Source organism: Muntiacus reevesi, chromosome 1 (assembly GCF_963930625.1).
Source record: "Muntiacus reevesi chromosome 1, mMunRee1.1, whole genome shotgun sequence".
Taxonomy (NCBI): domain Eukaryota; kingdom Metazoa; phylum Chordata; class Mammalia; order Artiodactyla; family Cervidae; genus Muntiacus; species Muntiacus reevesi.
The window spans coordinates 20,859,966-20,873,536 of NC_089249.1; the positions used below are offsets into that span (position 1 = coordinate 20,859,966).

Here is a 13,571-nt window from a genome sequence, read left to right on the forward strand (position 1 = left end):
GCCTCCCTTGGAAGACGCCTCTTTACCCAGAAAAAAGGTGATAGAGGCAGCTGGGAAACAGTACCAGCCGAGGAAGATTCAAGTCCTCAGGACCCAGATCCAGGCTGGCAGAAAGCTGGTTTCAAGCTGGCAGGGACCCCCACACTGAAACAGTCTTCTGAAGGAGGTCATTCTGGCTGGGCAAAGTCACAGAGGGATTTTGGAGTTAGCCACACCTAAGATCAGAGCCTGGCTTTGTCACTTAGTAACTGTGATTTTGGGCAAGGGTCTTTACCTCTCTAGAGCCTCAGTTTCCTTGTCCTGTAAAACGGGAAGAGTCCTCATAATCTCCTGTTCATAGGAGCATTGTAAGGCCTTGCTGCTCAAATGGCAGTCGAGTACCAGCAGTGAGGGCATCATGAGAGGAGCTTAGCAGAAATGCAGATTCTCAGGCCCCGCCCCATCTAATTCAACTGTACTGAATTAGAGTCTGCATTTTGAATAAACAGCAAGGTCTTACTGTAGAGCTCAGGGATCTATATCTGACGCCCTGTGATAAACCATATAGAAAAGAATATGGGGAATTCCCTGGTCCTCTAGAGGTTAAGACGCAGGTGCTCTCACTGCCCGGGCCCAGGTTTGAGCCCTGGTTGTCAGACTAAGATCCTGTAAGCTGTACAGCATGGCCAAAAAAAAGAGAAAAGAACATGAAAAAGCATATCTATATCTATATCTATATCTGTATCTGTATCTATATCTGTATCTATATCTATATCTGTATGTATATATCTGAGTCACTTTGCTGTACAAAAATTAACAGTGCTGTAAATAAACTATACTTCAATAAAAATACATAAGAAAAGAAGCCACATTTTAACAAGATCTTTGTAACAAGACTAGTATGTGTCTGAAAGTTTGAGACGTGCTATTGCGAGGGCTAAATTGGATAATAACTGTTTTGTTTCTGATACTGGGAGAGCAGTAAAGGGTAGTGATTTTTGTTATTTTTAATGTCCTTTTTCTTTCATGCCAGACACAGTTTCCTTATGAATTATCCTGCCTTCCTAGTAAGGCTGTATTACTGTATTAATAGTAATAGCATTACTCTTAATGCTAAAACTTATCATGAGAAGAAAATATCTTATTTAGTCAGTGCACAGGTATTTATTGATCTACGAGTAAGTGTATGGAACTGCACAACACCGTTTCTGGGGTCCTTCCTACATGTCAGGCCCCATACTAAGTACTTCCCATGGGTGAACCCGCTTAAACCTCCTACCAAACCCATGAAGTTATGAGTCTTGGTTACATATTACAAATAATCTCCAGGAATTGGCAACATATTTCAATAAAGGGACACATAGTCAAGGTTTCTGGTTTTGCCGCCATAAGGTCCCTGCTGCAACTACTCAACTCTGCCCTTGTAGTGTGAGAATAGCCATCAGCAACATGTGAATCAATGAGTGTGGATGTGTTCCAATAAAACTATTTAGAAAAACGGTGGGCTGGATTTGGTCTGCCTATTACAGTCTGACCTGAGAACGTAGTGCCCTGTACTAGGGAAAAGCTGTGTGGTCCAGAGTGGAGGGATGTTTTTCTTTTGACTATGTGGCCGTCACCACCCTGCTTGGTTCCAGGCTGGGCATAGAAGGTTTATGGGTGCAAAATCAGGCCTAGTCCACGCCTTCATTGGGCTTAAGTTCTCATGAAAGATAAATGGCACAGATGAACATGTAATTAACAATTAGGATGAAGTGCTATGCAAGAAAATTACCCATATGGCACCATGAAGGCAAGTGGTAGGCTAACGTACTGCAAGGAGATCAAACCAGTCAATCCTCAAGGAAATCAGCCCTTCATTGGAAAGGCTGATGCTGAAGCTGAAACTCCAAAACTCTGGCCACCTGATGCAAAGAACTGACTCCTTGGAAAAGATCCTGATGCTGGGAAAGATTGAAGGCAGGAGGAGAAGGGGAAAACAGAGGATGAGATGGTTGGATGGCATCACCAACCCAAGGGACAAGAATTTGAGCAAGCTCCGGGAGTTGGTGATGGACAGGGAAGCCTGGCGGGCTGCAGTCCATGGGGTGGCAGAGAGTCGGACACAGCTGAACTGAACTGAGTGTCACCTGTAGATGGCTGATGCTGACTGAAGGATCAGTGTGTGCTGGGGACACACACACTGTGGACCTGTGTGAACCCTTAGTTCTCATCTACAGCTCCATAATTACTCCCATCACACAGAGACTAAAACTGAGGCACAGAGAGATTAAGCCTTTTGTTCAAGCCCACTCAGGGAGGAAATGGAGGAACTGGGTTTGTGAACCTAGGGAGTCTGACTCTAGGCTGTGCACCAAACCCCTGCACCCCTGGCTCTCAGAGCATCCTCATAGCTCACAAGGGCATTGATGAGGGCTTTCCTGAGATTGATGGACAAGGGGAAGCTAAGTGGGCAGAATAGAGGTAGGGCATTCTAGGGAAAGGATGCAGCATGAGCAAGGGCTGGAAGACGCATGGCTCTTCTGGGGACTTGAAAGGCCTGGTCACAGAGAGCAAGGGTGGGGCCTTGGGGAGCTCTAAGGGAGCTGAAGCAACTGGGCCCAGGCCACACGGGGACTCACAGGTAGCCTTTAAAGGTCTTATAGCTAGCAGGGCTGTCACAATCTGATTTGGATTTTAATTAAATTTTTGAGGGAGGTGGGAGGGGGGATTGGGATGGGGAATACGTGTAACTCTATGGCTGATTCATATCAATGTATGACAAAACCCACTGAAAAAAAAATAACTAAATAAAATTAAAAAAAAATTTTTTTTTGGCTACATCCCAGGGCATGTGGGATCCTACTTTCCCAACCAGAGATCGAACCCATGCCCCCAGCATTGGGAGCACAGAGTCTTAATCACTGGACCACTAGGGAAGTCCTGATTTGCATTTTCAGAAGCAAATGAATTAAGAAGGGGTCCAGGGCTGCTATAGGGCACCAGGAGGAGGACTGTTGCTCACCACATAAGTGATGGTGGTGCTTGGACCAGGGCAGATACAAAGAGTCTAGCAGAGGAGGTTGCATTTGAGAGGTGTTTAGGAGGTGAAGTAAAGCTTGGTGATGAATGGATATGCGTGGAGAAGAGGGTGGTGTTGAGGATAACTTCTGGGTCTCCGGTTTGCTGGCTGGTTGGATAAAACCACTTACGGGGCTTGGAGAGGATCAAGGGGTGAGGAGGAAAATCAAGGTTTGTTTGGGACAGATGAAGACTGAGGTGCTCTGGGGACACGCATGGGGAGCTTGGAGTGGGAGGTGGATGTGTAAGCCTGGAGCAGAGAGGCGCAGTGTAGGCTGAAGCTGTAAATGGGGAGTCAGACTCAGAGGTGAGCACAGCAGAGCTTGAGCATGGAAGAGTAAGGGGTTTACCTTGAGGCTTAGGGAGCCCCAGTATTTAGTGACTGACTTGGGAAGACCTTGGGCCAATCTCCTGGTGTCACTGAGGTCTCCACTTCCTTGTCTGTAAAATGGGGCTGAAAACTGGAAATCTGTCTACCTTATAGGGTGCCTGCTAAGTCACTTCAGTGAGGTCTGACTCTGTGTGACCCTACGGACTGTAGCCCACTGGGCTCCATCTGTGGAATTTTTCAGGCAAGAATACTGGGTGGGTTGCCATTTTCTCCTCCAGGGGATCTTCCCAACCCAGGGATCAAACCCTCCTCTCTTACATCTCCTGCATTAACAGGTGGGTTCTTTACCACTAGCGCCACCTGGGAAGCCCCACCTTACAGGGTGACAGTAATTAAAATCGGAAGAAGACTGTGGAAGTTTCTGAAAATACAGAACATTGGGTAAACTAGGAACAGTGTATTATTGTTTTCTATGCTGGTGATGGAAATGAAGAGTGTCATAAGCACCCAGAAGGGAATGACATCTAGCCTTTCAGCAGGGGTAGGCTCAGCCATAAATCCCTCACTCACCCTCTCTTTGGCCAAGTTCTGTAGACAGATCATCTCTGATCCACTGCCCTGTGGGCCGGACACCCATGGTGTCCTGCTGTGGTGGGCACGGCTGGAGGACAAGTAGATGGCTGCACTCGGGGATCCTGCTTCCGCATTCAGTCTGGTGGAGGAGGAGGGGAGGAGGAGGGGAGTGGGGTGGAGGGAGGTGGGAAGACCACTCTTTGCCTGGCTCGTCCTGAGGCCTGACTGTGGGCTTTCCCTGCTCTGGGTCTCAGGTTTGGCTCTGAATAGGTGGGACAGATGACTTATAAGGTTTCAGCCATTCCTGGTGGTCCTGTGCCCCGCAAGCCTCCATCAGGGGCCACTCATCCAGGCTGGCCAGATGCTGGTCGTGCCTTTCATCAAAATAGTCGTCATGATCAGGTATAGGGGAAGCCGGGGCTCCTTGTTTTCTGGGCATGGTGTTCAACTCTTTATGTCTGTTATTCCCTTTGGAATTTGATGTGTTCTAACAGGACACAGGCGTGCTGGGTTGGGCGGAGCTTCTGGGCCCTGGGTCATCTCTCGCCCTCTCCTCCTGCACTCTGTGCTGGATGAGGAGCCAGTGGCTGTGAACGGGGATGAGCTGCTGTAAATGCAGGTGAGAGTGAGCGTGAGAGAGTGAGTGTGTGAGAAAGAGTGGCAGGAGAGAGGAGGAGAGGAGGGAAGAGGCAGGGGGAGGGAGGGATGGAGGGAAAGCCATTCAGAGCGGTGGTGAGGAGCGTGGGCTCCCGATGTGGACTGCTTGGAGTCCCATCCTGCACTCCCCTGGCCTCCCACTGGCTGTGTGGCCTCTGTGTCTCACTTTTCTCATCTGTATAATGGAGACACCAACAGTACCTACTTCTTAGGGTTGATGTAAGATGAATGAGGATAACATATGGTGTGTCAGGCCAAGTGTTCCATGAAAGGTTGCTGTATCTACTGACATAGGAAAGGAATTTCAGACCCCAGCGAGCTTCTTTTGGGAGGGCCACCTGTGCAGGTGCTGGATGCTTTCTGACTTTCTGTGGTCTCTGGGGTCGGTGATTGGCTCAGGAGAGATGGCCTGAGCGCATCCCATGTCGCCCCCACCCCGTGAGGCTCAGTGGCCTCCTCTGCTGCAGGGCACACCCAGCTCCCACGGCCACAATAAGGGGCAATGATCCAACGCGTCTGAAGCCACGAGAACCGTGTCTGGTACCCATAAGCACCAGGAAATGTTAGTTCTTACATGGCAGAGCGTATTATTGCTATTTCTCACAGGCCTGGGGTTACGTGGACTGATGTTTATTAAAGTGCAGGTCGTGGAGTCAGTGTGGTGAGGGTGGCATTGGGCAATTTAATAAATGAACCAGGATGGGACAGAAACTATCCCTGTGGGCAGAGGGCGTAAGGCGGAGGTGCTGATCATGAAGAATTCGCTCTGGCTGCGGATGTGAGTTAGTAGGAGTCCTAACTTAGATGTTCCTGACTGCAGGATGTGGTCACCCCACTGCAGTGACCTCTGGAGGGGACGTCCCTCATGACAATTTTGCTGAAAAGGGCTGCAGTTCCCAGGCAGTGGACAGGAACATGTGGCCTGGATAACCAGGGAAGCAAGTGGCATCCCAGGGCTTCTGAGGTGGCTCAGTGGTAAAGAATCTGCCTGCATTGCAGGAGACCCAGGTTTGGTCCCTGGGTCGGGAAGATCCGCTGGAGGAGGAAATGGCAACCCACTCCAGTATTCTTGCCTGGAGAATCCCATGGACAGAGGAGTCTGGCGGGCTGCTACAGTCCATGGGGTGGCAAAGAGTCACTTGAGAGCTGAAGTGACTTAGCAGCACCCTTTACGGTAGACAAGAGTTCTGATTTTCAGTCCCATTTTACAGACAAGAAAGTGGAGACTCCCATGGACAAAGGAGACTGGCGGGCCAGTCAATGGGGCCACCAAGAGTCGGACATGACTGAGTGACTGAACAGGCACAGGTGGCGTCCCAGGAACGGTACTGGGCTGGGGCCAGTCACTGTTCCTCTGTGGGCCTCAGTGTCTCCCTCGTCTGTAGAATGGGAGAGTGGGGTTGGGTGACCCTCATGGCATGTCTACGTTCAGCATTTCTGGAGATGGAAGGCTGTCTCCCTGAACTTCAAAGCTGTAGGGGGCAAGGAGGGACAGTGGACTTCCCTCAGCACTCCCCTGGGGTAGCTGGGGAGCCCAAACAAAGCACCGCCCTAACCCTTGTCTCATGGTATCCTCAGAATTGCCCCTCACCCCCACCTGGGACTGGTATATGTTGAGGTTCAGAGAAGGTGAGTATCTGGTCCAAGGTCACAGAGCAGAGCTCATCTTAAATTCAGGCCCTTTCGTTCCAAGTCCCAAGCTCAGGCCTTGACACCTGGTATCCCCACAACCGTGTGCCCCCTCCCCAGCCCCCCAGTCCTCAGGGCCTGGTGAGACTGGCAGGAGGGATGGAGAAGGGGGAACAGGGGAGAGCACGGGCTTTTCTGAGGCTGGGAAGGGTTGCTTTGGCTCAGTTGGAGCCCCTCAGCCTCATTCTGGGAAGAGGAGAAATGTGCTAGGCAGCTCTAGGGAGGGTGGTTCCCGTATTTTCATTCAGCAACTCTCTCCTGGGCCTGACTGAGGACAGGCCCTGCCCTGGGTGGTGTGGGTGGGGTGTGGGTGGGAGCAAACTCTATTTGCAGCTCCTCCCTTCAGTGTCCTCAAGCTGTTTCACCATCCAGTGGGAAAGAAGACTCTGTAACAGAGAGGTCACTTCCCTGCGACCCAGCCTCCTCCACAACCCCAGCCTCAGAGAAGGGCTGCACTGTCCATCATCTCCCAGGACACCTAGACGTCGCCTGAGTCTTCTCCCTCTCACCTCCCCCCTCCACCCCGATGAGGACGCCAGTAATTCCTGCTGACTCCAGAACCAGTCCCCCTTCTCATCCACCTCCCCACCTCCTCTCTGATCCAAGCCCCATGTGTTTCCAGCCTCGGTCCCGGCTGTCATCTCTTATTGGCTCCCTGTTTCTGCTGAGACCCCGGAGTCAGCTCTCCAGGAGAAGCAGAGCAGTCCAGCTCTCCTGGACCTCAGTCCTTCCTGCTCAGAACCTTCTTGTGGTCTCATCTCAGAGGCCCCCAAGTCCTAGTCTGGATTCCCATCCACTGCTCACACCCTCAGTCTCCTTGTGTGGCCACCTCCCATCTCCTGTACACAATGCACACGCGCACACACACACACACACACTCACATGCACACACACACACACATACACACACACACACCCCATGAAGAGACCCACGTGCACATGAGCAGACACACGCATACACACAGTCACTTATATTCTGACGGACACTCAGATGCACAGATACGCAGGCATCAGAAGACACAGCACACAGCACACACTCATGCCCTCGGCACAAGGCGGACTTGCAGACACACCAACACACACTAAAAGTCATAGGAAGTCACACCCTGGTCACCACCACCTCTTCTTTACCAGCTTGAGGTAAGGAGCTTTGGCAAGAAGAGAGAGGGCTAATGTTTTAAGGACAACTGGACTGTACGATGGTCTTTTACTTTTATCTAGTGTGTTTCACTTTTTCTATTTCATATTCAGTGCTTCCATTTCATTTGGTTTGTGTTTTCCAATTTCTCCATCTCTCTTTTTTTTTTGATGTCCTTTCTTAAGCCTTTATCAAGCATAGTAGAAAAACTTTTGTATATATATATTTAAATATAATATAATATATATATTTTAGGAAACTTAAGAATTTTTGCCTAATTAAAAAATGTATGACGTTTTGATTCTGCTTGTTTGACTTATGTCTGAATAGAATGCTTGATTTCTAATTAAAAAATAGATATGCAACAAAAAAAGGTTTACTGTATAGTACAGGGAACTGTAGTCAATATCTTGTAATAACCTATAATGGAAAATAATTTCAAAAATAATATATGTGTATATGTATAACTGAATCACTTTGTTGTGCACCTGAAACATTGTTAGTCAACTAGACTTCAATAAAATATATATATATTTTTTAAAAAGAAGAAGAGAGAAGGCTAAGGAGGTGCCACACAGCAGACCCAGCTTGACAGCCCCATGGAGCTGCTTGAAAAAAACAGACTGGTCACCATGACTTTGTGGGTAAGTTAGTGATAGGTGGGCAAGGCCTGTATTAGCTGCATCTTCGTGGGGCCCAGAAGTCCAATGACTCGGGGTGATGACTGGGACCAGCTAAGGCTGTCCCTCCCTGGACTCTGTGGCTGTGGAGAAGCTGGGGACCCCTTTGGATACCCACGGAGATTGGGCATTAAGAGCATTCATTCAGTCATTCATTTGTCCCATCAGCTATTAATTTGGTGCTTTCCTTCTGCCCCGTCCTCCAAGATGCATTGAACTTGCCTGAAGCTTGGTTTGCTGGCTTGAGAGCAAACCAAAGTGAGTCCCACTTTGTCTGCCAGCCCAGGAGATGAGCTCTGTGCCCCTGGCCAGTCATGCCCTCCTGGCATCCTTCTCCTCCCTCTCTGCTCCAGATCCTCCATCCAACTGGTGGATCAAAGATGGCAGGGGTTACCCAGGCCACCTCACTGGCCACCCGTCCTCAGCTCCTTCCCTGGGGCTCCTCCTCTGCCTGGCCTTTGAGCCTTGGGGTCCTGGGGCTCAGATCCTGCACCTCTTCTCTCTCTGCACCACTCTCTTGGTGCTGTCATTAAGTCTCATCGTGCTAAATATTGTCCCCATTCTGACCTCTCTCAGGCTCCTCTCTCGGGTCAGGCCCCACCTTGTGAGTCTCAGACTCCAGGTCATCTCCCCAGGGAGTCTGTGGGCCTCTTTAACTTATTGTGGCCAATACTGAGCATCCATCCTTCCCCATCCCAACCTGCTCCCCCCATGGGCACAAATCTTGGAGTCATCCTTTATCCTTTCCTGTCGCTGGAAATCCACATGCAACCTTTCAGAAGATCCTATTTGCAGACCCTTGGGAGTATTTTCAGGCTCTGACCCCTTCCCACCTCCTTCACTGCCACCACCTGCCTTCAAGCTGCTGTCATCTCTTGTCTGGATGATTGATCGTAACAGGTTCCTTGCTTTTTGCTTGTTTCTTCCATCAGGGTGTAACTTTCATGAAGGCGCTGACTTTCTTTATTCTGTCCACCCTTGAGTCCCCATACCATCGACAGTGCCCTATACATAGTGATAGTGAGTATCTCCTGAGCGAGTGAATGAAGGAATGGATGAACGCTTCCAGAGTCCTAGTCTCTGCATTGGTGCCACCTTCTGTAGGGAACACTTCTGGAATGATGGCCTCCAGTCTGGGTTAGGCGCCAGGCTTCCTCAGCACCCCGGATCACTTTCTTTCCCTGCTTGAGGCATCTAGGTTAGGTTCTTGGGCCTGTCAACCCACATGGCAGGTGAGCTGAAGGTTTAACAGATCAGAAAGTGACGGGGCGGGGCGGGGTAAGTTGACTCAGACCCCACCCACCCGAGTGCAGCCCCGCCCATCTCCCTGGACCAAAGGTCCACCTTCAGGATAAGCTCCGCCCACCTTCCTGGGGACCAGCTCCGCCCACCACACGGGCAGGCAATCTTCCTAGAAGAATGACCTCTGTCTTCTAGTTTTTCTAGCCAATCAGGTTAGAGGTTGACAGAGAATGATGGGAACTCACATCTTCCAGCTTTAAAAAATGACGTTTGTTGTCTAACCCCAGGCTAGCATATTACAGATCTGAGGTCAACAAACTGCCAGATGAGGTCTGTTGCCTATTTTTGCAAGTGAACTTAAGTTTCACTGGAGCAAACACAGCCACGCTCAGGTGCTGCCGTGTTTGATTTTGGGCTACAAGGTCAAGGCTGAGTAGTTGGGACAGAGACTTTATGGCCCACAAAGCCGGGAATATCTCTTTTCAGAAAAGGTTTGCCAATTTCTGTTACAGATGCTCAAAAAATATTGCTGGATTAAGTCAACTCAAGTCAGACTCTCAGAAACCTGTGCTGCTAATTTGTATTCAAGTCTTCTGCCCAGAAACACCAAAATGAACCAAACACTTTACAATTCTTTCTTTAAAATTCGGGAAATGAAGGTATAGAGTAGGTAGGAATAGCTGCTGAAGAATCCTGTCTTTCCTTTAAAAATAGCGTGTATTGGGCACCTTCTATTTTCCAGGAACTGTTCTGGGTATAGCAGTGAATGAGACAAGGGTCCTGGGCATCCAGCTGAGAAAGCATTGCCCCTTGCTGGGCTCAGCCAGTGTGGCTTTGAGCACAGACCCCCACGTGTCTCCCCCTTCCATCTTCTCTCTCGGGTGCATCTCTGCAGGCCCCTGCCTCCCAAGTCCTGCTGTTTCTCTGAGGGTCCTCCCACTAGGCTGCGCTCTGCCTGCAACCATGAGCGGTGTCTCATTCATTCCTCTGGAACTCTCCAGCACTCAGTCCAGACTCTGACATACAGAAGGTGCTCAATTTGTTTTTATGCCCTCGCCAGACTCCTTTGAGAGCCTTAGACCTGGTAATAGGGGCTTTCCTGGTGGCTCAGATGGTAAAGAATCTGCCTGCAGTAAGAGAGACCCGAATTCAAGCCCCGGGTTGGGAAGATCCCCTGGAGGAGGGCATGGCAACCCACTCCAGTATTCTTGCCTGGAGAATCCCGTGGACACAGGAGCCTGCTGGGCTATGGTTGATGGAGTGGTTGATGGGGTCACAAAGAGTCAGATAAGACTGAGCAACTGACACTTCCACTTTCAGACCTTGTAATGCAGAGGATGAACAAACGATCCTTTAGGAATTCCATCTGAGAGCAGCGTCGTGCAGGAATTCATAAAGGGAAAGGATGAGCCTTGTAGGATATTCCCCCTTCTCCTTTAAAAAGAAACCTACGAGTGACCTGATGTCCCCTTCCTTTTTCTTGCCGCCTGGCTGGCTTCATGTTCCACGGTCTTTGAAATGAAACCCAGATTTCAGACTGACCTGAGAGTTGGGTTTGACGCGAGGAGTAATTATTGAAAGTGACAGGGGTGATCCATATAATAAAATGCTTCCTACATTTTTCATAGAAATGATCCAATACTAACCACTGCTGTGAGGGATGGGAGGGAGGCTTTGGCTGGGGAAGGGCACTTGGGAGCAGAAGAGGGTGGGGGTGCGGGCAGGGAGGGGTGCTCCTGGGAGGAGAGCAAACTGCTTTCGGAAGAGCTTCGTACAGAGCTTTCAGCCACTTCTGCTGGGGCGGCTTTGCGGTCCCATGCTTTAAGGACCCTCAGCCTCTCCTGGAAATCCTTTCCTCCCGGAACATTTTACCTTGTTAGTTTTTGCTGCTTCTTGAGAGATTTTCTTTGGGTCTCAAAATGCTTTCTCTTGATACTATGTCTCAGGTGGATTTAAGATCACAGCTATTACATCAGGATTTAACTTTAACTTGACTGTGGGGAAAGAAAAAAGTAATCTCATTGTTTCAGTAGAAGTTCCAGTCTTGCACTGCCTGCTGAGTCTCCTCATTGGATTGTTCAAGAAATATCTACGGAGTACTTTCTATGTGATGGGCACTGGGCTGGGAATAGAATGATGAGTGAGATAGGTAGAGTTCTATCAGAGTTCTAGTGGAATTGGCAACACTGTGAGGGAGCTGCTTGCTCAAACAGACATGGACCCAACAGCGTGATAAAGATGCTAGGCTCTGGGAACCCCTTCAGGGGCATAGAGGACTTCTTGGAGGAGGTGTTGTTTCACTGGAAACCTGGAAAATGTGTAGGAACTTGCCAACAAAGAGGGGAGGAAGGGCGTTGCAGGTAGAGGGAAATAGCACACATGAAGGTTTGGCCATGGAAAGGGGGGAAGACAGAAGGCTCAGCTTTTTCCTCCACTCTGCAGTGACAGAGACCTCTAGATAGTTCTGGCCTTGGGCTCTTAAAGGATGGAAGGGCAGGACCCATCACCAGGAGAGAGATAAAAAAAATTGCATCCACTCACGGAGGAAATATTCTGCTGTGTCAGCTTCGTAATCTGCATCCTCTGGGAAGTGATCGATTTGCTTGCAGAGACCTTTGAAGTTCCCTGGAAAACAAGGGAAGAAAGTGCTCGTAAGACATCCAAATCTCCAGGGACTCAGCGCCCACTGGCCTCTTCCTGACTTCTTCTTCTGAAGCTGGCTCAGTCCTCTCCCTCACCTCCCCCCTCCCCCGAAAGGAAGGTATCGCTTTGTCTGTTTGGACATCTGCCCAGTGAATCAAAACACACACACCCGCGGTGCTGCAGAGAGGATCTAAGGCTTAAGACTTCAAAACCCAGCCTTCCATCTCTGCATCGAGGCTTCTGAGGATTAGCTGAGGCTTGGCGGGCGGTGGAGGTTTGAATCTGGGCTGGGGACTGCCACGGAGGAGACTGGTGAATACCAGCGTGCCTGCCTCTGTGCCCCAGCTCGGCTGGGAGTCACCTCGTGTTTTACATGCGAGAAAGTTGATCACTTTCCAAAGAGGCAGACCCCAGACCGAGGCTGACAAACATTCCCACAGCCCATTAGATGAGTTTGCAAAGCATTTTCCCATCTGCAATTGCATGGAATTCACTATATGGAGCCCACGAAAGTTCTGCAATACTCCTAGGGTTGGACACCCCACCCAGGCCTGGGTCACTGGCCAGACTTATAGACTGACTCAACCTGTGAGAGGAATAATAGCTTCTCCATTTTATAAATGAAGAAATTGAGGCTCAGGGAGACTGGATACAAGTGTGCTTGCGTAACTATTTTAGGTATTTCTAGCTATTATATACCTAATCCTATACTACATATTACAGAGAAGATGGTTAGTCCTTACCCTACCACCCTCCCTTATCTGTCTCTGTGCCAATTCAAATGACTGAATAAGTGCTCATGGCCAGAAAATGATGGAATCTGGGCTCAAACAAAGACCTTTTAGTTCTAAAACTTTCCTTGGTGATTGCTGAGAAGGTGAGAGCCAGCTCAGATGAGAACCCCTAGTCCAGCGTCCAGCAGATCTCCAGCAGTGATCCCTAAATGAATGAGTAAACTACTGAATGCGATCTTCATAAACACTCATGTGGAGAACAGAATTTACAAGCGTGGCTGCTTCTTGACAACAGAGACTTTTGTCTGTTTCATTCACCGTTGTGTCCTGAGCACCAGCACAGGCACGATGGATGTTGCCTTTCAACATGGATGGATGGATGACTTTCTCTGAATGACTGGACACTCGAAACTATGCAGGGAGATATGGCAACACTGGGTGAGAGGCAGGTCCTGCAGCTGGCCTGCCTGGGTTTCATTCAGTTTCCCAGAAATGCCTCAGCTTTCTCATCAGAAAGCAGAGATCGTAGAGATTCTTCCTTTGTCGATTGTTGTGGGGATAACATGAGCTAACACGTTTAAAGTGCTCAGAGCAGTGCCTGGCACATTAGTAAATGTGCTGGGGGTATTGAGGGAGAGAGAAATGAACCTTGACTACATTTAGCCTCTGACATTCAGGATTTTCCTGTGATAGACGCTAATGCCGCCTAATTAATACAGTCCTCAGTTTGTGTGAACAACTTCTCTTCTTGTAGGATCCTGAGACTTGTAGCCCATAGAGTAGGTTTTATTATGTACTATAGGTATTAAGAATATTAAGTCATTATTACACATATACACAGCTGT

General features: G+C 49.2%; 1 protein-coding gene across 1 annotated transcript in view; it reads right to left on the reverse strand.

Moving 5' to 3' along the window:
- The window catches only part of CACNG2 (calcium voltage-gated channel auxiliary subunit gamma 2), a 117,663-nt gene that overhangs the window by 6,230 nt on the left and 97,862 nt on the right, over positions 1 to 13,571 (reverse strand). The window contains exon 2 of the mRNA XM_065921428.1: positions 11,891 to 11,974. Within this exon, the coding sequence (XP_065777500.1) occupies positions 11,891 to 11,974 (84 nt within the window). The remainder of the gene's footprint in view (positions 1 to 11,890; positions 11,975 to 13,571) is intronic.